This window comes from Anser brachyrhynchus (genome assembly GCF_964034855.1).
Source record: "Anser brachyrhynchus genome assembly, chromosome: 3".
In the NCBI taxonomy this organism is placed as follows: domain Eukaryota; kingdom Metazoa; phylum Chordata; class Aves; order Anseriformes; family Anatidae; genus Anser; species Anser brachyrhynchus.
The window spans coordinates 101,528,295-101,551,125 of NC_137696.1; the positions used below are offsets into that span (position 1 = coordinate 101,528,295).

At 42.7% G+C, this 22,831-nt stretch overlaps 2 protein-coding genes across 4 annotated transcripts; both read left to right on the top strand.

Annotated features, from left to right (window-relative positions):
* The first annotated feature begins 1,368 nt into the window (after positions 1-1,368).
* LOC308191753 (glutathione S-transferase-like) lies at positions 1,369-9,398 on the top strand. The gene is made up of 7 exons (XM_080584549.1): positions 1,369-2,071; positions 3,139-3,252; positions 4,260-4,311; positions 5,815-5,947; positions 6,500-6,641; positions 7,519-7,650; positions 9,025-9,398. Exons 2-7 carry the CDS (start codon positions 3,166-3,168, stop codon positions 9,142-9,144), a joined length of 666 nt encoding a protein of 221 aa, XP_080440675.1. The 5' UTR covers positions 1,369-2,071; positions 3,139-3,165; the 3' UTR covers positions 9,145-9,398.
* An 819-nt stretch (positions 9,399-10,217) lies between these two features.
* Positions 10,218-21,838, top strand: LOC308191752 (glutathione S-transferase). Of its 3 annotated transcripts, none has more exons than XM_080584546.1 (7): positions 10,218-10,374; positions 13,146-13,251; positions 14,111-14,162; positions 14,424-14,556; positions 15,944-16,085; positions 18,833-18,964; positions 19,811-21,838. In XM_080584546.1, exons 2-7 carry the CDS (start codon positions 13,165-13,167, stop codon positions 19,931-19,933), a joined length of 669 nt encoding a protein of 222 aa, XP_080440672.1. In that variant the 5' UTR covers positions 10,218-10,374; positions 13,146-13,164; the 3' UTR covers positions 19,934-21,838. The 3 variants fall into 3 exon arrangements, with proteins under 3 accessions (XP_080440672.1, XP_080440674.1, XP_080440673.1); XM_080584548.1 differs by having other exon boundaries at positions 10,245-10,383; XM_080584547.1 differs by lacking the exon at positions 10,218-10,374 and adding an exon at positions 12,230-12,250.
* Positions 21,839-22,831: the final 993 nt, after the last annotated feature.

Consider the following 22,831-nt stretch of genomic DNA (forward strand, 5'->3'; position numbering starts at 1 on the left):
ACTATTTTAAAAGAAGACACCAAATGGAAGCAAGCTGGTGGTCATCAGCAGCAGCTGTGGTGAATATTCACTCCTAAATCATCAGGGTATATTTGAGATTTCCCCTAGCCTTAACTCCCGGATGATCAGTCTGAACCTAGAAGAACATAAGAGATCAGATGCCTTCAGGCATGCAAGATAGAAATCCATCTACCTTCTGAGTGCATACTGCTGGCTTTGGTTTGGATATCAGCTGTGGCTCAAGTGATTGGTGAGGGATACCGCCTACCTGGATGCAGACAAATTTAAAGGAGGCGAGACAGATGGACTAGATGTAAGTGTCTACAAGGTTAGGTGAGATGAGTTTCACACAGGTTGTCTACACTGTGATCAGCTTTCATGCTCAAGTTCATGTTTTCTTACCTTGCATTCTTTTAGTACAGTGGAGTTAAAGCCCATGTAGGAACAGTCTCTAGATCTTCTGGGATATTTCCTACAGTTCTGGGCTTTGCCAAAGCCAGGCTTGCAAAAGTTTGGGCAGCTACTCTACGTAAGAGTGAGTTGGCATGTGCACAGACTTCACCAGACACACCTCAGTGCATAGGTCTGCACAGAGAAACCTTCAATCTCCTGCGTTACCCCAGGGCTCTGGGTGATAAGTCATATTTGTCCAACAAAGCTGGAGACACACCGCTTAGCGCGTAAAAAAAAATGCTAAAAGCAAATGTCAGCACTCCCAGAAGCCTAGAAGGGAAAGCAGTCCTTTCGCAAGCAAGCAAGCAAAACGTTCTTATGCAGAGTTCTGTTTCATTATAAAATATGAACGAATTATGAGCAAAATGTGGGTGACTTGTGGTGGGCTTCCACTGCTCTCATCTGGGGCTCTCTGAGGCACGGTCAGAGCTGCAGGACACCCTGCAGGGCCGGCAGCTGGTCTCACCGCAGCAGCAGCAGGAGGCTGGTGGATGCCCTGGGACACACACTGTGGTGTGCTCACCTCGACTAGGCACCTCCTAAAAGACAAGACTTTGATGTGGTGACCATTTCAATGACTCTTCCTTCTGTTCCAGCTCTAAATAATTCTGTTTGTTTTATTGTCAAGCATGGACCACGCAGGTCTAACAGGCACTGGTGGTGGAAATTGGTGGGATGAGGATCATCTTCAGCCATACAGCAGCAAAGTATATCTGCGGGGAGGACCTGAACGAGAGAGACCTGTACTGCAACAACCCACTTCTTTGTCTGACTACAGTTATAACCCTCTCCATGTAACATGAGAATATCCCCGCTCGCAATCAGAGTCAGGGTGATTCAGCAGATTTTCACACAGCACGTCGACCTTGCTTGCATGTGATGCCTACAGCAGTATTAACCAGATAGATTAGACAGCAGGACGGGGCAAGGGAGTTCATGCTGGGTTGACTCTTTGGAATTAACAGAGTTCTCAAAAAGAAACAGGGGTTTGCTCTTCTGATGCCAACCTCTGTTTGCTGCCTCCTCAGTCATCAGCTACATCCTTTTTCACCAGGTCAAATCAGAGAAATATCTTTGACAGAAACAGAAAAAAGAACACTTCTATGTCCAGGAATGAAATTCATCAGGAAAAAAAAAATGTCCTGAAGATATATCCCCCATCACTAAAGGAAGAGAAGGAGGGTTATGCAGGATTCAAGCAGAATTAGCTGATACAACATGCATAAAGATGTACAAAACTATGAAATCATAAAGAATTTAAATAAAATTTTGATTGCTATCACAGCATCTTTTTAAATCTTGGGAGCTTTTTGGCAGCTCTGATTATCTTTAGCTTGCAGACTGTCAAACAATGAAATTAAGAAGCACAAAATTTCTGTCAGCATAGTTTTCCCAAACAATCATGACCTCTCGTGAGTCTTACATTTGTGCACCATCAGCATTAGTCAGAAATTTATTTCCTGTAGGTGAGAAGTGATTAGACTTAGTTGTTTTACTTTGCTCGAGAAATAGGAATTTCCCAACAGCAGAGAAGTGTCTGTAATTGTAGGAGGGGCTAAAACCTTTATAATCACGGCAAAGCTACTGAGAGCTTAGAGAGGGATATACTCCGTACAAGGTAAGCTTTGGGGATTTTGGCATGCATGGGGAATTAGTGCACTTGAAACTAAAGTCAGTGAATTGATCTTGTGGATTAAATTCCTGAATGTGCTTTACTAACTTGGTTATGTGCATCAGATATTTAATTATTAACCAACTGCTTTCTAGGTATACAGACTCAAGAAAAAAAAAATTAGATTTCAGATGTGTGAATGAAGTGCTTCCTATTTTAGAGAAGATGGCACACTCCTTACAAGGGGGATATGTTTTGTTGTACCCGTTTGCTTTTTGCTGCTGTTAACGCTCCAGCTTTGTTGTTGACACGGTGTTAATAAACATGACGCGAGTATGAACTGGGCACTGCCTGCAGGTTCGCTGCATTTGCTGTGCGCTGGTTCTGAATGGGGTGGATGCCGTGTGCCTGGGGACAGCTGTTGCTTTAAACTCCAGCAAGAGCTGGGGTTGAACTGAGCAGATATTTCACTTTCGGTCTGTCTGTGGTGACAGCCAGTTTGATGTTACCGAGGTAAAAATTAAATTTCATGCCTTCAGACGCTTGCCTGAAGAAATGAGGGGAGTGGGGACTGTTGTGAATGAGACTGAATGCATATATGTGGGGGAAAAATTCTTCCTGTCACTTCATAGTGGAGTCTAATGGCTACCGGAGAAACTGAGGCAATCATTCACCTGATATTGTCTGCCTCATTAAATAGTAAACTGTATCCTGAACTGAGGCCAAAATAAATAGAGCAGTGCGTATCGCGCTCCCTGCTCTTTGGTCAGAACAGAAGGCTTTGGGCTGGATGCGGTCTATGATTTGCACCGTCTCTGACACGGGCCGGTCACTCTAGGTTCACAGTTCTGCTCCACTCACCTGCACATATAAAAGACATCTCAAGGCAAAATGATGCAGTGCAACCTCTCAGTGTATTCTAACTTTTATCTCCTCTGATGATTTGATGACAGACCTGGATCATCAAGCATTGGTTTCCAACAACAGCTTTGACCAATGCTTGAGAACCAGTTAGAGACTCAAGCACAGCATTCTGAACCTTCTTCTTTTTAGTTCTTACTTCTTTATTCTAGATAGTAGGAGATTTGGCACTTGGAAACATGTCTGGGAAACCAAGGCTGCACTATGTCAATGCACGAGGCCGAATGGAACCAATACGGTGGCTACTGGCGGCTGCCGGAGTTGAGGTTTGTCTATAGTTTTTTATACTAAAAGCAGTATATATGCGCTATATATAAATATATATAAGCATGCAGTAAATATGCATTTTTACTATTCCGTATCAAAAATGAGACTGAGCAGCAGTTTCAGGTTCTGCATTTAGTGCACAGCAGTGACCAAGCAAACAATGACCACGAGCACACCCTTAGCAGGGGACAAGTTGCTGTTTCACTTCCAAGCATCACGTGCCAAGCCTGCTGTTAGCGCTATAAATGCACCTCCCCTGTAGCCAGTGAGACAAAACATTTAAAACCATAGCAGCAGAACTTAGTTTCTTAATCACTGATCACAGCAGTCGAGCACTTTGACTTCTGAAGGCCTCTAGTTAAATCCCCATGTCCAAATAGCATATATATTATGACTATTACAACGTTGCTTGCCCCTGAAGTACTGTGTATTATAAAACACCCATTCATTGTTTTTATCTGCAATGATTTCTGATATCAAACTGGAGAGGGAGTGTGGGGATCTGTGAGTTTTAAGAGCTGCGGTTTTTTTCATCACTGTGATGAGCCGCATGCAGCACGATCTCTTCTCTTCATCCCTCCTTTCATCAGCTTGTGGTAAAGGAACCCTAACATGGACCTACTGTTGCAGTGCAAATTTACCTGTCCCCCTCCCTGCAACATCTCCTGCCAGCACTGAGAACAGAAGAATCACTGTTGCTGTTTGCTCAGAAGACAGGGCTTTGTGCCTTCTGGTCACCTCAGGGTTAGCCAAAATCTTACAGGCACAGAACTATGGATCATGGAGGAGAAGGATGAAGAGAGTATATGGCAAAGGCAATATATATATATTTAAACCTGATTTACTTTTTAAAGAAATTTTACCTTTTTTAAGAAAAAAAATAATATATATATATATTTTTAAGAAAATTCCCAACAGTGCAGCTTTTTGAACCCTCATTGTCTCACGACAAGCAGAAGCTAAAACATGCAGTAACAACATAACTTTTCTTCTTTATTCCCTGCAGTTTGAAGAAGCCTTTCTGGAAACAAAGGATGACCTGAAAAAGTTACAGACAAGTAAGTTTCCTCCACTTTTTAATTAGATAATACTGATAATTAGATAATTGTTTGTCTTAGGACACCTAAGGAAATTTATGTCTCTTCAAAGGATAATCTATACTGGATTAAACAGGTGGTATCACAGATGCCCACTGCAGTAAGCATTTCCTCTGGAGCCTGGCCCATGTCCAGGAGGCTTTTGAAGATCTCCAAGGAGGAGACTCCACAGCCTCTCTGGGCAGCCTGTGCCAGTGCTCCGTCACCTGCACAGTAAAGACGTGCTTCCTGATGTTCGGATGGGAGCTCCTGCGTTTCAGTTTGTACCCACTGCCTCTTGTCATATGACAATATATTTTTTTGTAATCAGATCATCTTGAAATTCATTAGCATTTTAGGTTGCCTACAAAGCTGTTGTTTTATAATCTGTGTGAAACCAGAGTTCCATATTTCTGGGTTTAACGTGTACTTCTGACATGTTCCTGTTTCCTGAGGCAACTGTTCATCTTGCTATCTTTAGCTTCCATCTTTGTGGGACTGATTCTCATATTTCCTCCAAAGCAAAAGACATGTCTGTGCTCATCCTTTCCAGTCCACTCGGCTTTTCAAAGAAATCTGAGCTTGGGTTGGCATTTGCAGTCCTGCTGTCCTTCAGGAACAATGAATTGATTCCCCCTTCTGCCACCTGCCAGCTTTCAAAAAGCACAGCAGTATTTTGAGGCACGAGCATAAAAGAAGATATCTTTAATAGCAAGCTGTTTCTGTGCATGCCTGCCTTACAGTGGATACAAAGGTGGACACAGCTGGTCAGTTAGCTGAGTCAAGAAATGTGATCCCATGGAACAAACACTCTGATGTGCTGCTCTGAGCAGTTTCGGGCAGTATTTTGACTTCTTCCTTCCTAGAATGAGACTTCTACAGACTAGTAAGGGACTTACACTGCTACAATCTCACACCAAGAAGTATTTGGCTCTTGCTGGAATCATATGAAACTCCATTCTTTATTCCCTGCTTCAGGTCTGTACAGGTGTTTGTTTTTGTATAAAGTAAATATAGTAGTCAAGAAGATAAATATTAGCATGTATATTAACATTATACATTGACAAACACTTAAATAGTTCAGGTTTCCAAAATACTTAATAGCACATAACAAAAACTGGCTCATCATGGGTCAGATCCTTTAGTCCTTCCTATCTGTATTAACCACAAAAAAAATAAAAATAAAAAATTAATCTGAGTTAGGGCAATGCAGTGCGGGACTTGCCTTTTTCACTGGCTACTGAAAGTTCTGCATTTGGGTCCTTCATCAGAGGTGAATAGACTTCAGGAAGCTGATTGCTATAATAGTCAGTTATTAACATTTCAAAATGGTTCCTGGCTTCATGGTAAGATTTTTCCACACCATGAGAGTGAGAAGGAGTACCACAAATCAAAAATAACATAGGTTGGTTACTTTCCCACATATCTACTGATGATGCTCATTCAGAGACTAAATATCTCCTTGTCTTGTCCCCTTTTCCCCAGATGGAGACCTGCTATTCCAGCAAGTGCCCATGGTGGAGATTGATGGGATGAAGATGGTGCAGACCAGGGCCATCCTCAGCTACATTGCAGGGAAATACAATCTCTACGGGAAAGACCTGAAGGAGAGAGCACTGTAATGTACCAGTACTACCTTTGTTTCTTAGACTACAGCCCATGTTACCTCTCTGTGTAAGACAAGAATATCCCCAATCATGTTTAGACTCGGGGTGATTCAGCAAGTTTTCATGTAGCATGTGTTGAGCATGACTGTTGGTGATGACTAATTAACCAGATAGTTAAGGTAGGCAGAATGGTGCAAGGGAGTTTGTGAAGATCAGAGGTCAATACAGTCATCAGAAAAAAAAGCAGTCAAGAGTACAGGGGAGCCATGTTTTTACCTCAAATATTTGTAAATGTTTCAAGTTGATCAGCCCAGGTAAACACATTTCAAGATAATTGATAGAAATTGTACAGACTCGCTGTTTAACTGAACGTCTGATTTGATTTTTAACATGGGTTTAGATGACACATATACCAATTCTGTATTCAGGTTTGAAAAAAGTTAATGCAGTGGAGTATCACCCCTGGTGAAAAATGAAGAAGTGCAGCCCTTTAGTTTTTCTGTTATGTGCTACTCGGACTTCTCCTGTGTTTGACTTGACCAACTGGATTTATTCCTTTCCAGAATTGATATGTATGTGGAAGGATTAGCAGATCTGAATGAGTTAATCACGAGCAATTTCTTCCAACCAGCGGATAAAAAGGAAGAACATCTTGCAACTGTTATGGACAAGGCCACAACCAGATACTTCCCGGTCTATGAGAAGGTACGGGGCAAAGATGTAGCAGCACAATTAATACTATTTTCCTGAAACTCTGTCCCTGATCTACACAAACAATTTTTATTCAGGAAAACAGAAAGACAAATTAGCACTTAAATATAAATTCCATGGTTTTGATGGGAGTAGGACAAGGCTGGAGACAAGACACTACAGAGGGGACAGAAGATCTTACAAATCTGGGAGATAAGCAAAGCCGTAACAACCCAGGACACACTGAAATCCCCAGCTGTCCATATCAGTTATTACAGACAAAAGCCATGATAGCATTGGTTTTTATATGAAATTTCCTTCTGAAGTACAAGACCCTCTGACCGTTAGAGGCACTGTACCACACATACATTAAGGCATACAAGAGGCATTAGAGGTCCTTTGGTAAAAAGGGAGGATGGCTAAGCTGGGTGGGTGTTGGAGAACCTGAGGCACACTAACCCCCAGTGCAATATTCACAAAATCAAAACAGAAACAGGTGAGAAGTAAGGGAGCTACCCATAATTTGAAAAAAACCAAGATTCTCTTACTGTGCCCTGTGCTGAATTCGAGCAACTTGCAAATACTGTGCAGTGATGGTTGTTTTCCCCGAAGCCTAGCCTTCAACGCAGCAGCTCTAATTACAAGAGCTACAGAAGTGAAGGCAAGAGGGGTAGACCTGAACTGTCAGAAAAAAAATGAAGAAGAGAAAGGACTGATGTATAATGCCTAAGATGACAGTGTGGTCAGATTATCTGTTTGTACTATGGATGTTCTTATTGTACTTCCTTGCTTCAAGGATAACTCCATGCAGTGTAGGACCTTACTATGAAGATATATTTAATCACACACTTACAAATTACATCTGTTTCTGGTCATTGTTCCTTGTTTTTAGGTTTTGAAAGGACATGGACAAGACTTTCTTGTTGGCAACAAGCTTAGCAGAGCAGATGTGCAGTTACTTGAAATCATTTTATTGGTAGAAGAGTCCAAGCCTGATATACTTGCCAAATTTCCTCTCTTGCAGGTAATTAGACAGTTTTAATGGAAGATAAATCAAAGCAGAACCACTGATTTAAACTGGCTGAGAAATATGGGGGAGCGGGAGGGTAAGGAAAGAAGAGTTATTTGATTTTTATGTTATTTTTAACAAGTAATTTTAACCAACCAGAAATATTGATAGTTATTGCGGCCTTCTGTCACTAGAGCCACCAGGGCACTTAAAGGAATAATACGATGAAGCATATACTGTTAGAATCATATAATGATAGAATATCTTCCTGAGTTGGAAGGGACCCACAAGGATCATCGAATCCAACTCCTGGCTCCACACAGGAACACCCAAAAATCAGACCATATGCCTGAAGCATTGTCCAAATGCTTCTTGAGCTCCAGCAGCTTGGTGCCATGACCACTGCTCTGGGGAGCCTGTCCCAGTGCCCGACCACCCTCTGGGTGCAGAACCTTTCCCTAACACCCAGCCTGACCCTCCCCTGTCCCAGCTCCATGCCGTTCCCTCGGGTCCCGTCGCTGTCCCCAGAGAGCAGAGCTCAGCGCCTGCCCCTCCGCTCCCCTCGTGAGGGAGCTGCAGGCCGCCATGAGGCCTCCCCTCAGCCTGCTCTGCTCTGGGCTGAACAAACCAAGGGACCTCAGCTGTCCCTCATACATCTTCCCCTCTAGACCCTACACCATCTTTGTTGCCCTCCTTTGGACACTCTCTAATAGTTTTATGTCCTTCTTATGCCGTGGTGCCTCAAACAGCACACAGTACTCAAGGTGAGGCTACGCAAGTGCAGAGCAGAGCAGGACAATCCCTTCCCTCGACTGGCTAGCAGTGCTGTGCCTGATGCACCCCAGGACATGGTTGGCCCTTTTGGCTTCCAGGGCACACTGCTGGCTCATGTTCAGCTTGCCATCGACCAGAACTCTCAGATCCCTTTCTATGGGGCTCCGCTCCAGCCTCTTGTCCCCCCACCTGTACGTACAGACGGGGTTGCCCCTTCCCAGGTGCAGAATTCAGCACTTGCTCTTGTTAAACTTCATGCAGTTGGGATTGCCCAGCTTTCTAATTTGTCACGATCTCTCTGCAAGGCCTCTCCACCATTGAGGAAGTCAACAGCTCTTCCTAATTTACTATCATTACTATCACTTGCTTAGTATGCATTCGAGTCCTGCGTCCTGATCATTTATAAAAACATCGAAGAGAAATGGGCCTAAAACGAAGCCCGGGGGAACCCCACTAGTGATTGGCCACCAGCCTCACGTAACCCCGTTTACTACAATCCTTTACTATAATCTGCAGGATCAACCTGTGATGTTACTTTTACAGCAAGGATAGCATCTAAATGTCTGACAGTTACCATTGTTCTTAATATAGTGCTGTTTTCTTTTTGTTTTGTAGAGTTTTAAAGCAAAAACAAGCAATATCCCCAACATAAAGAAATTCCTGCAGCCTGGCAGCCAGAGGAAACTACCCCTCCAAGAAAAAGATATACCAAGACTGATGCAAATTTTCCATTGAGCAGCAACCCAAACCCACAGAAACTATATCATTGTCTCTGTATTTGCTGAGAATAGAAAAGTAAAAGTAATGAAAATAGTAAAAATTGTTTGATTACTCTTCAGCCCACTGCAGACACTTTCAAAGTGAATCTACAAGAACACACCAGGAAATAAAATCATTAACTGAACTAGGGGCTACACTGTATGAAACAAATTGTCTTAAATGCTTAAGAGATTACCTGAAATAAAGTCTCACTCTTTACATTTTAAAAAGTATGTTCAATGAGTTCTTGCTGCTACTTATATACTAAAGGGATCCCTTGTTCTTTCCGGCAACCCAAGAGTTGCTGGAATAGGAAGGGGGCTTAGCCCAAACAGTGGGCAATGTGCCCTTCCTGGAAAAAGCTGAGTGAAGCCTGCAGGTTCTGGCTTGATGGAGACGAAATGTTTGGATTCAGCTTTCCTCTGAACTTAATATTCCTTGGCTTGGAGTATGTTGGGATCAGGGGTCCTACCGCACTTCTGTTTTGTCACTAGCTGTTCAAACTCTTGTATGGTAGCTTCACCAATATCTCCTTTAACAGACAGCCTGCTGCAGCAGCTAAGAGCAGTTTGCACACATTCAATGGAAAAGTTGATTGCTTGTAAAGTTGAAAAACTGTTATCAATGGAAGAAGGAGGGCTCTGGCTGGTGTCAGAATCATAGAATCATAAAGGCTGGAAAAGACCTCCAATATCTGGTCCAACCATCCCCCTTCCACCACTAAACCATATCCCTACGCTATCAGGACCTTGACATGTAGAACTCTGTGTTGACTGATGTTAATTTATATTAAACTCAGTTACGAGTTGTGCATTGCAATCACTGAAATCCAGGCTAGCAAGAAAGTTGAATACATAACAGGCATTCCCCACATCAACCTGTTGTATGCAGCTGCCAACGCCCTAAAAGCGATTACTCTGGCACTGCTAGCCTGAGATTGGCAGCCTCCGGGCAATAAAACTCCTGCTATCTCTCACCTACTGATTTTCGACGAAAAACACCACATGCCTGGAACCACAGGTTTCCCCACAGGCATAGCTGAGAGCTTCTGCTCTCTGGCAGCAGAAGCATCCCTCCCTCCTCCGGAGCCCGTCCCCTTGGCTGCAGGGGCGGAGCGGCGGGGTCTGGATCGGGCTCAGGATCGGGCTCAGGATTGGGAAAGCGATCGGGAAAGGGATCGGGACCAGTCGGCGCAGCAGAGGCTCGGTGCGTAGGGTAGGGGTGGCGGTGGGCTGGGGGGACCAGGGTAGGGGGACGTGGGCCCAGTTTGGGGTCGGATGCAGAGGCCATGGCAGGGTCGAGGGGTCTGCTGCTCGGTAGGGTGGGCAGAGAGCACAGAGCTGACCTGCTGTTTGCGGAGAAGTTTTTAAATCTCCAGGGGTGATTCGCCTTTTGCCTCTTGCAAGCGTCTCTTCCAGCTTAGGTGGTGGGAGGAATATTTCTCCAAGCCGAGCTTTTGGCCTGGAGCCCAGTAGAAACCCCACACTGGTAAGCAATTACAGTCTTCTGACAGCTTGCAGAGCGAGGCGGGCACAGCGTTAGGAGGCTGTGCTGTGTGGGAGCTGTGTGCGAGCAACCGGGCCTTGCGAGGAGCTGGCTGGGGGCCACATCCAGTTAGGAAGAAAGTTTAAGATCAGGCAGGTTACGAACATACTCAAAAGTTTGCATATGTGCTTTGCACTGGAAGGCCAGTGCCTGAATTGTTTGAGACAAAATAACTGTACTTAAAAAACAAACAAACCAAAAACAGCGATCGCAGTAGCAGCTGTCACTCTGGCACCTGTCTAGCTGAGGTCTGAGGAAGGTCCCATGCACTAGGACATCTCGAAGGTTTAGGATTTCTCTTCAAGTCCATTATTGTTATTCAAAAAATAATTTACCAACCTTGCTCCTGTTTCGTGACTCAATGCTTCTCAGAGGAATGCTTGTTGCAGAGCAGTACCAGAATCACCGCAGTACTTTGCCACCATATGTAAGTGTTCAGCCTAAACACCAAAGCTGGGTCCCTAAGCAGTGCAGTTCCTGGAAGATCTAAGCTTTTTTCTCACCTGCACAAAAGACTCAGCCCTTGGCCAGGCTCTGAAAGGAAACATGTTGGGCAAGTACAGCTTATGTTGATACTAGGACTTTTTCCTACTGACATGTCCTCAGCTATTCAGCTTTTCTTTTTTTTTTTTTTTGTTTTTTTGGAGTGGGGCACTGAGCTGACACTGGCAAGCAAGGCTTTGGATGTGTTTTTTACCAGCTCTTCCTCTGCTTTGAGATCAGGGAACTTTGCTCTTTCTGCTTAAGCAAGCCTGTCCTTGCAGTGCATTTCTCACATTTACTCCAAATGCTGGAGGTGCGAGTCCTTGTCCAGTGCTTGTGCAGGCTGTGAGGGGCCCAAGTGCAGCTCTTCTCTCAGATGGAGCTGAGTTGATACAATCACCTACTTCCTGAGCACTAAGGAATGAAGTATTTTTGAAGTACCAAGGTTTGAGAGCTTTTTACGTGGTGTAGTATAACTCACATGCTTATGGGAACTAGAAATGTAGTGTAGGGCATGTAGGGAAGGTGGTTGCAATAAGGCACTTCTCTAAATGCCTTGTCTATGCACTCTGTTGCTGTTCAGGTATTAGTTAGGTATCTAGCAGCTGTAGACTGATGAAAACTAAACATAAGACATAATCAAGTCTTCATTATCAAGTACATTTTTATGTTAAAGGAGAACTTTGCTGGAAGAGACTGAGGTGTCGGGGAATGGAGGTATTGCCAGGGGTGGGTGTAAGCTGAGCAGAGATTTTGAGGAGTGTATTTTGGACTGGGGCACCACAGTTTTGCAAAGCAATGGCTGTTCCTTATAGGGAGTGTTGAAGGTACCACCCAACACAAAGGACTTCAGTGGAGAAGACCAGAGGTGCAGACCCCCCACTCACAGTTATACTGTTTGTTTGTGCATCTTCATTGACACCTTTGGTATTATGGCCAGGGTTTCCACTTTGTGGCTTAGATGGGTGCTGTAAAGTCTGTACACGAGTAATTGAACATGCCTGTAAAGAGATGAAACCTTGGCTTAATGATGAAACACTCTGCTAATCAGTCTGTGAGTTTGCCCTATTACTAAATCTGTTTTTATCTTTTGGGACTTATTAGTGATAAGAGTACAGTGATAACTTTGTTTTCTGCACCAGACAAGCTCCCCTCGGCTGCCAGGTTCATACTACGGCATGTGTCTGTACCTGGTGTTAGTGAGACTTTGGAAGGACAATGTTTAATCCCCATGCCATTATCTGGTGGCCTTGCTGCTGGGAGCATTGATCAGGCTTTATCTGTCCAACGGAGATCATGTTCTCACTTGTTTGGTTTCAACCTTAAGTTCTCAGAGACAGTAAGATACACATCCCTGTTTGAGTTTAACTGTTATCCATAAGATTGGAACAGGTCTTGAAGTCAGGCCATGTGCTCTATAATGGATATACTGTGATTTGGTAATGGTCAAAACAGCTAGCTAAATATGGATATTAGCAGGCCTGGTGGAATATGTATTGCTGTCATAAGCTCATGCTTGTAAAGGCACAGCAACATACGAGCCTGAAACTTCATAATGAGAGAGGTAAAAGTAAACTGCTATCTTGAGCTTGATGTTCTTGCAAAGCTATCAATTTGACGTAGTACATTTTCTAGTCTGATGTGGCTTGGATGCTGTCACAAAACCCAACACCTACTGAATAGATTGTATCACTGTGACGTTATTCTGTTAGGATTCCATGTTGTTTCATGCTGCACGTTCTACTGGTAACGTGTCCTAATGTTTTTTTACCTCCACTAAATCCACAGGAACCTCGGTTGCATCAAGCCTAAATATCTAGGTCTTGATTGCCCTTCTAGTTTCACATTCATCCAACTGTATTTAGTCATTTGGAATGGATCATTTTATATACAAATAAAAATAATAATAAAAAAGTAAACCATTTAATATATCTTCTTGAATTTGTCAGAAAGAACAACTCTGAAGTCATGGCGGGGAAACCTAAGCTGCACTATACCTGTGGAAGGGGGAAAATGGAGTCAATCCGATGGCTGTTAGCAGCAGCTGGGGTTGAGGTTTGTACCTTTTTTCAACATTCATTATTTTAATAAAGTGATCCGATTAATCTGTGATTAAAATACGGATTCTGTTTTGGAAAGATTTTCAAAGTACATCTATGCCTAGAGATATGCAGAACATCACTTTGTGATGCAGAATGCTTAGATTCAGTGACATACTCTTGTACTGTATTTAAGATATTCTTTGATTTTAATATACAAAAAGAATAATTTATTCATTTTTGATACTTTATGCCGAGAAGATCTTAAATCACTGCTACAGTCCAGAACTGTTTATAAATTTTTCTGAATGCAAATTCTGAACTCCCCATGTCTTATGATTGGTCTTCACTGAAGGATCATGCATACCACATGAAGAACTTCACAATCTCCAAACAAAGTGGTTTTCTTTTGTTGGTCAGGACCTGATGAGGATAGATCAGCAAAGCTGCCCTGAAGCCATTGGAGGGCTATCTTGGATTTACATCAACTGAAAGCTGTCCTAAAGCATCTTAATTTCTACACTCACTTTTTGTTTGAATGCAGTGGTTTGAAACTATTTTCTCAGAAACTTTTTATATTCCATTGGAAATAAATGGCATTTTTAATGGTGCTTATTCATTGTGAGTGTTGCTGACAGAGAAGCTGAAGATCACGAGTGCTGAGGAAACAGAGGTCTTGCCCTCATTGAATTGTCCTCTTCATTTAAAAAGTAAAAAAACAAACAAACATATATAACAGCAAGGGGAAAGAGAGGGGTAACTACTGTATATCAGAGGCATAACTTGTTAAAAATTTCAGAGTCCAGCTACCAGACTCCCTGCCGCTTTCCCATTGTCTTTGGAGTTACACAATGTTTTCTGTCTTTGCTTTTCAGTTTGAGGAACAATTCATAGAAACAAACGAACACCTAGAAAAACTACGCAATGGTGAGTCTGTAAACAGTCCCCTAAACATAAGCTCAGACCAGTATAACAAAAGGAGTACTTCTGAGTTTGTTAGCCTGAGGGGAGAATTCTGTAAGATCTCCAATACGATGTGACCTGTAACGAGGTTTGAGAGACCTGGTTGCATTGCAGAAGCTTTAGATCACTCAGCATTAGAAATGTCTTGGTATGCTACAGATAATCTTTCTCAGAATTAACGTAGTACTACAGCAGCATGAGAAGTTTGCTTCTTTTTTTCTCCAGGTGGATCCCTGCTGTTCCAGCAAGTGCCCCTGGTGGAGATCGATGGGATGAAGATGGTGCAGACCAGGGCCATCCTCAACTACATAGCGGGGAAATACAACCTCTATGGGAAGGACCTGAAGGAGAGAGCCTGGTATGGTAATAGTACACACCATCTTCACTAATACTTTTCCACTCTTTTTAACATACATGAAAAAAGTATTGCTTTGAAATGTCTGCATGTAGACATGCAAATAATCTGCTAGCACTTAGTCCCTTCAGATCCAGCGGCTGGGTAAGCAGACTTTATGACTGAGAAATGATTGTTGTCAACATAATGAGAAAGTTATGGCTGCTTTCAGGCTCCTTTGAACTCACAGAGCAGAAGTGGTTTAAGTTGCTGGGCAACTGGAGGACCTTAAGGCAATTGTAATGGCTAAGGTTGCTTTTTTTTTTTTTTTTAAGCTGGAAAGCAGTAGGGAAAACTACAGCTGCCTGGAGAAACTGAAGTGCTTTAAAAATAAAATAAAGAAATGCTCAGTGACTTAATGTCCCTGAAAGTTGAACCCATTGTTTCATAATATTACTTTACCATGTAAACCATGGATACTTTCCGTTGTCAAAAGAACTAATGAAAAACTAAAAGTCATCACTCTTAAATAAATAAATCATGGAGAATAAAGTCCTTAACCTAATTAACTGCCACTGACTGTAAAGGGTTTATTTGGTGAAAATGGAGAGACACATCCAGAGACTGTGGGGGTTATTATGAACAGTAATATCTCATCTGGAGTACTGTGTTCAGCTCTGGAGCCCCCAGCATAAGAAAGACATGGATCTATTAGAGGTGGTCTGGAGGAGGGCCACGAGGATGATCAGAGGGCTGGATAAGGGGTAATAGCTTTAAAGTAAAAGATGGTAGGTTTAGATTAGATATAAGGAAGAAAACAGTTCTCCATGCGGGTGGTGAGGCACTGGCACAGGTTGCCCAGAGGAGCTGTGGATGCCCCATCCCTGGAGGTGTTCAAGGCCAGGTCGGATGGGGCTTTGAGCAACCTGGTCTGGTGGGAGGTGTCCCTGCCCATGGCAGGGGGGTTGGAACTGGGTGGTCTTTAAGGTCCCTCCCGACCCAAACCATTCTGTGATTCTAACTGGCAATTGGCAGCCATTTGTTGTCTGGATCCTTTTCTGATTAGACCTCAAAATTATTTTTTCCTGTAGAGTGGTTTGCATATGTATTCTTTTCTCCCACAGCATAGATAAATAGGATATCAGTGAAAAACAACGTGAACTCCACTTTACATCACTTTTACTGTAGTTTATACTGTGTTGCGGACACTGTAAGTCTGTTTATAAAGATCTGTACTTTGGAAGAAAGAAACCTGAGTTGGAATCAAAATGGAAGAACAAGAAAATGAACCAGCATCTTACGCTGAATTCACTAATAAGCATAATACTCAGTGATCCATTCAGCATTGTATTTCAGAAAAGTAACCAACATGGAATGTTCAGATGATCAATGGTAAATTAAAATGTTTCAGGATTGATATGTATGTGGAAGGAACAACAGACCTGATGGGAATGATCATGCAGCTCCCTTTGCAGTCAGCCGAGATGAGAGAAAAGAATCTTGCCTTAATCATTGAACGAGCTAAGACCAGATACTTTCCTGTTTATGAAAAGGTAAGAGATGAATCAGCAGGAGTCCACAAAGCAGCCTCCCCATATGCTCTGAAGGCAGGTTGTGGCACACCACCTGGGGCTGTGTGATGGAAATAGCATTCAGAGATGGGAAAAGAGGGCCACGAAGTAATACTGGGCTGATCTCAATACTGAGCATCTTTGCTGTCCTTAAGACTCCTCAGAGGGCAAATTCTACTTGTTATGAGGGAGGAGTGGACCTAAATTATTTACACCTAGCTTAGTAACTGGTAGCTTCCAGCATTTTGCACAAATGCCCCATTTAAATACCTGCGCCAGCCTTCAGAAATTACTGCCTGAAAGTGTACAAGCTCTTGCTGTTCAAAGTTAAATCTGACTGTGCATTATAATTAATGACCCAATTCTGTGATCTTTCTCAAACCCATTGCTTTAATAGAATTCACCTAAAGATTATCATTGTCCTTTCCTGAATCGCTTTTAGGGCATCCTTAGGCGTGCAACAAATAGGCTCTGCAAACAGGACGCATCTAGCTTAAAAGCATTAAAGCAATTATCTACTGGCTAGCACACACTAAGGAGATGGCCTCTAATGAGCTATGAGGTAAAGCATCAGTATGTTTACTGCACTCATGAAGCACATGAAGAGCCCCCTTGGCTAGGCAAGAGCTGGTCAGGAGGGGAAGAATTCTCCACTGCTGCCGGGAACATAGCCTTGGTGTTGCCATTTCCTACCAACTTGCTGTTCGTTTTGTTGTTTTGTTTTTCCCTTCAGAATCTTTTGTTTTTCTCTGTATGTTTATTAACATTTAACCTTTTTGAATTCACATGCAATGATTCCCGTCTCACTTTCCTGCTCCTGTTTGCACCCTGTACGACTGTGCTGTGCAGACTTTCTCACAGCCCTTTCTCGCAGTGTAGCAGTTTCCTCCAAGTCCGTGCCAAGGGTACACAGCTGCATTGGCTCAGAGCTGGGGTGGGTGCCTGGCTCAATCCCTCATTCCCTAGGAGGAATATGGGGAGAGGCTATAGAGGAGATCAGGGACAGATGGGGGTTTCAAGAGCAAATTCATCACGGGATCTGCTCCTGAGAGCTAGCTCGGGGAAATCAGAATTATTTCGGAGGGTTGTTTATACAACTTTCTGAAGCCCAGAAAAACGCAATTTTTCTAATGTCTTTGCTCCTGCATGAAAATATCTGGCACCTATTTGGGAAATTTCTAATTTGTGTCACATGGGACAAACCACACTGTCTGTTACTTCATGTACTATTAAAAACAAACAAACAAAAAAACAGGACTTGGAGCAGTTCTGTGTGCATCTTTATCAGAGCCTTAGGTTGTGCATGCAAAACCCACAGAGGCTGCCCTGTGAAGTGACTGCACATCAACTACATAAGCCAGCGCTCCCGTAATCACAGAGATCCATTGCCATACCTGTGGAGTGCTGTGCTGGGAGAGACTGATCGCACACAGCAATCTTTCAAAGATTTGAGGTTTGATAACATAAAGAAAAATTATTAAAAAAAAAAAAGGCAAAATGAGATAACATTATTCTCCAAACCTGTGTTCAGTTGCCACAGGCAACTGTTATGATATATCTAGTTTGTATGCTTAGTGGGGGAAAGTCTTTAAAATAATCCTTATTCACTGACGTTAGACACAGCTAGGCTTTGCATGATTTTCAACCTAGCTAATTTCACCAGAATGATTAATAACTTTCCTTCTGTACCGGTTGCTTAAGTAGCACATTGATTCGTTGGTTTGGCAGGCTTTGCAGTCCATCCATTACACAGTCCTGACAGTAAGACCTCTGTAGCTAAGAGCAGTGAAGGAATTGGCTCTGGGGGCACAGGCTGATGTCCTAGCCTCAGTGCATGCTCCCTAGTGGAGTGTAGCATCAGCGCAGCGTAGGCACAGATGCCTTTTCTTCTGCTTCGAGGGTGGTGGTCTTCAAGAGGAGGGTAAGCTGGAGAGCTGGTAACTGCTTTGAACCCGTGCAGCAACATTCGCTGCAAATTGTGTGTTACAGCTGCTAGTAGCTTTGGAGGGCTGTGGTTCTGGCATCAGCAGGCTGCCACGAGAGAATCCTTCAGTACAGGATGAAGGGTGCAAAGGCTGCGTTCCTTCGCTCCTGACCTACTTCAGACTGTAAGCAGAAGTCTCACATTTGGCTGGAAACAACCAAGCAACTCCTCCACCCCACAGGCATTCATAGTTTTTTCTAAGATTTTGAACTGGGGCATTCACTGGTTTTGAAAATAGCTCATTGTTAGGGTGTAGCAGCAGCAGTTCAGGCTGTGCTGCCAAATCTGAGGCTCTGGAGATTTCCCTGGTTGGTTGCTAAATATTCTGCTGCTTCCTGCGGGGACAGTTCAAGCATCTGGAAATTTAGGTGCTGTTTCTTCTTCCTCTTCTTCTTCTTCTTCTTCTTCTTCTTCTTTTTTTTTTTTTTTTTTAATCAAAGTACACTACAGGTAAGCTGTCCTAACTACCTCTTCCAATTACTCCAGTCCTGCTTCTCTTCTATGATTTAAGTCTTTCTTGTGGGGTGATAGGTTAGAGTGAGTGATAGGCCCCTACACACTGAAACATGAGTTCTGGTTCAATTTTTTTTGTCACGAGAATACCTACTACTTTCTCTCTTCATAGGTTCTTGTATGGATTGGCTGTGCTGTGTATTTTTGTAGAAATCTGTCTGTAATAAAACATCTAGCTAAAATTATTGCATATTTTTATTTTTATTTTATATTATTTGTTCATGTTTTGTAGGCCTTAAAAGACCATGGTCATGATTATCTTGTTGGCAACAAATTTAGCTGGGCGGACATCCAACTGCTGGAAGCCATTCTAATGGTAGAAGAATGTAAGCCAGACATACTGTCTGCATTCCCTCAGCTACAGGTTAGTGATATCTGATCTCAACACAGAACGTAACAAGCAAATTTCACAGCCCAGGTTTGAAAGCTAATTGATGTTTAAATCTTTTGAAGCATTGTGCTATGTTACTGGCAGCTCTCTGATCTACCACTGACTGTAACAAGCTGAACCCACACACAGTGTTGCCCCCAGAGCTGCTGGGGGCTCGCCTTTCTCCAGCTCTGCTGCCTCCAGTTGTTCTCAGCTGGGAGGAATTCACTTACCATAAGATCATAGAACCATTAAGGTGGAAAAGACCTCTAAAATCATCTAGTCCAACATTTAACCTAGTACTAAAGTCCACCACTAAACCATGCTACTAAGTTCTGCATCTACATGTCTCTTGAAAACCTCCGGGGATGGTGACTCAATCACTTCCCTGGGCAGCTTATTGTAACACCACACAACGCTTTCAGTAAAGAAAATCCTCCTAATATCCAACCTAATATCCTACCGACTCTTAACAATTCAGGCCTGTCACTGCTACTTCCTGGTCTTCAAGCACAGCAGTGAGCATCAGGAGGGGAGGTCCATGGCGTATGTCTGCAGTTCCTGTCCTTCTGCTTTTGCTAGCAAAGTTACATTTGGAAGAAATCATACACAGTTACAGAATCTGTTAAGTTTCTTCTTTCTTGTCTTTTGTGGTGTTTAATATAAATTATATATATATATAATTGCAAGTGCAGAGTGTTGAGCAGGCTATAAATAGCTACTAAATTTCTCTGCTCAAGAGGCATGTCTGAGAAGTAAAAAATCCAAGTCACCTGATTTTTAAGCTATAAAGGATTATAATATCCTTGCTCTCACTGGCTTTCTTGTTTCTTGTTACAGGCTTTTAAAGGAAGAATAAGCAACATTCCAACAATCAAAAAATTCTTGCAGCCTGGCAGCCAGAGGAAGCCACCAGCAGATGACAAGTACATTGCTAATGTGAGGAAAATATTCAATATCTAATCATGTGGCTGCTGAAGATAACATAACCGTAGCATATTACCTGAGCTGTGCCTTATAAGTGTAAACTGTGTAGACGTATTCTGTGGCTGTAGTATTAATCTTTGAAAGAGAAGACGGTTTAGATTGGGATAAAAGGCTGTAGGACCTGTTGATTTCACAAGGTTGCATTTTATTACCACAATTTTTTACTACAACCAGCTACATGAAGTAAAATATGCTAATACTCTGTGTTTGCTTAATTGCAGTATTTCCAAAATTCAACGTCCCCCTGCTCTATATAATCGCTGTCTGTACTTTCAGAGCTACAGTTCAAAAACTATATAAATAACAAATATAAATTAGAACTCGTGACTAATGGGTGAGTGCAAGAAACTATTTTAATCCTCACATGAATCTCTTAGAAGAGATTTTGTTCACTGAAAGATCAAAGTACATGTGTCTAATTAGTCTGATGTGGTTTTCATCTGTGCTACTTACGCCCTTGCTCCTCCTCTTGTTGCTTGGCTGGATGGCCACAGCGAGGAAAATGCTGCTTGACTTCGGTAAGATTTCACTTTCCCCAGTTACTTCTCAAGTACCTGTAAAGAGAACTGCACTGGCTGCTTTCCTGTTCTGTAAAAGAGTTTGTGAATGCTTTAAGCACTGTTGAGATAAAACTTGTTTCAGATTCTTTACCCTAATTTCATAGGAACCATCACTGTCACAAATAGTGCCATAAGCTATTCCTTCCATTTGTTTTTATTTTTTTCTCAGTAGGACTCAGACTGGTGAGGCAGAGAAACCGGTGTAGAGACAGTGTTAGCCCAGCAAAGTTACCTCCTTTTCTGACTGGTGTAGGAGCCACACAATGTACCTCAGGTACAAACCTGGAACAACCCCCTCACCTAGTCACTGCCCACATTAGCTCCTAGCATTCTTACATTAAAACCACCTGCTAGCTGGCAGCAGCAGTTTGAACTGCTGCACCTCTGTTCCAAAGCAATGCAATAGTTACTGAACCACTGCAGGGTCTGACACAGGGCATCACCTCTGCATTCTGTGAGTGCTTGTGGTGGTGTACCCTCCCCAGCTGCCTGCTTGAGCAGAGCATCTGGCCTAAGCAGATGACAAGTGGCAGTCCTGATGGATGTCTGGTCATGATGGCTGTGTCCTGGATTCAGGAGAGGCAGAAGACAAATAGCCAAGGGCTAATTTGAGCAACGCATCCCCCTCCCAACCACAGTGCTGGCCAAATTAAGAAGGAAGTCCAAGTCAAGCTCAATTTGGAACAAACTAACACCTGGATGCAAATATGACCAAGAGTCAATCATCTCATCCCATAAACAGTGAGCAATCCGAGAGCCTTTTGAGCTCTCCTGGCAGAGCAGGGACATCTCCAAGGGTTACTTCTGCAGATTAAGAGAAGACCCTTATTGCTACAGATAGGTTGGTAAGCAGATTGGGAAAGTAACAGCATGCTAACGCGCTGTAGTGTTGCTTTGTGATCAAACTTTATACTGGCTAAGTAGCATAAAGGGTTTGTGTAATGCATATAAACCTTTAGACATAAACTGTTGACCAAGTCTGGGACCAGGAGTGGATTCAGCCACACCTCTCTAGGCTCCTTTCCTCTTCAGCTCACGGAGTTTAGAAAGCAAGGGGGCCCACTCTGAACTTCTAGACTCAACGGGATGGTCTCCTTGATGTAACATCGCCTAACCCAGCTCCTCATGTAGTCTCTATGTAGTGTATAATGTCTTTCGTTTAGTGTCTTTGAGTAGTATATAGTGTCTTTTAAAGTGTGCAACTAAGTGTATCGTCCAATTATAATCAGGTGTACCTTGCCATCACTGAATCTTTAAGTCGCATAAGCTTTGTTAAATCATTACTTTATATCAATAAATCATATTGCTACTTCTCTTTTCCGAGTGAAGTGCACATCATTTCTGCCTGCGACGATGCTCAATCCCCTACGGACACAAATCCTCTAGGGATACAGTACACTTGCTGAGATCACTACTTACTTGGGCTGCACAGAAATTTAGGCAAAAGCTTCTGGATTACAGTTGGGTTTGGAGTCTAGCCCTTGTCCCCACAGGGTAATTCTGAGGATGTGTAAACGGCTCAACTCTGGAGATGCTGAAAAATATAAAATCCTATTACATTCAGGATCTGAACTAGCAGGCAACTGCAGGATGGTGTCCACATTTCAGCGCTAGGTTGCCTAAACTATTTCGTAGAGCTTAATCTAAGGTGGGACCCTCTGTATCTACAGTACAAATATCCAAATCAGCATTGGTCACCGAAGCTTGTAATTACAGTACACGGCAGTCCAATTCCCCCAGCCTGTCTTAAAGTTCTAATTCAGGATTAAAAAACCACATCTTTCCTGTCCGGCTGTCACTGCACATACCAAGGTCCCAAACTGAAATCCGTAATACACCAGCTCAATCACCTATAAACCTGGCAACACCTAGAGGTGACTGGTACCAGCATTTGTTAGCAGAAGATTCAGAGGTGGGGGCCAAGGCTGGTGGTTAGTTTGTTGATATTTTTTTAATATTTTTTGGTCAGATATTCCTTAGACATTTGAGCTGCTCACACCTTGTTCCCACCTAGGCCCCTGCCAAGATCAACAAGCTTGGTGTTCTGCTGGATTTGTGCAGCATTAAGATGTGATGTATGTGCTTAGAGATACGTGGCCTTTTTAATATTATAGTAATGTTTATAATATATACTCTTTTTTATATAAGTATAAATACTTATATATAAGTATATATACTTATTTTTATATAAGTATATATATATTTGTAATGTTATAATAATAGGGACATGAAACCACGTCCCTTAGTGCCACAGTGGCACGTGGTACAGTACGTATTTTAAACTGGCAATGAGTACACAGCAGCTCACCAGACT

Coding starts and splice junctions, on each gene's coding strand:
- LOC308191753 (XM_080584549.1), top strand. CDS start 3,166: ATGTCTGGGAAACCAAGGCTGCACTATGTCAATGCACGAGGCCGAATG. Junction 3,253..4,259: donor TGGCGGCTGCCGGAGTTGAG/GTTTGTCTATAG, acceptor TATTCCCTGCAG/TTTGAAGAAGCCTTTCTGGA. Junction 4,312..5,814: donor CCTGAAAAAGTTACAGACAA/GTAAGTTTCCTC, acceptor CCTTTTCCCCAG/ATGGAGACCTGCTATTCCAG.
- LOC308191752 (XM_080584546.1), top strand. CDS start 13,165: ATGGCGGGGAAACCTAAGCTGCACTATACCTGTGGAAGGGGGAAAATG. Junction 13,252..14,110: donor TAGCAGCAGCTGGGGTTGAG/GTTTGTACCTTT, acceptor TTTGCTTTTCAG/TTTGAGGAACAATTCATAGA. Junction 14,163..14,423: donor CCTAGAAAAACTACGCAATG/GTGAGTCTGTAA, acceptor TTTTTTCTCCAG/GTGGATCCCTGCTGTTCCAG.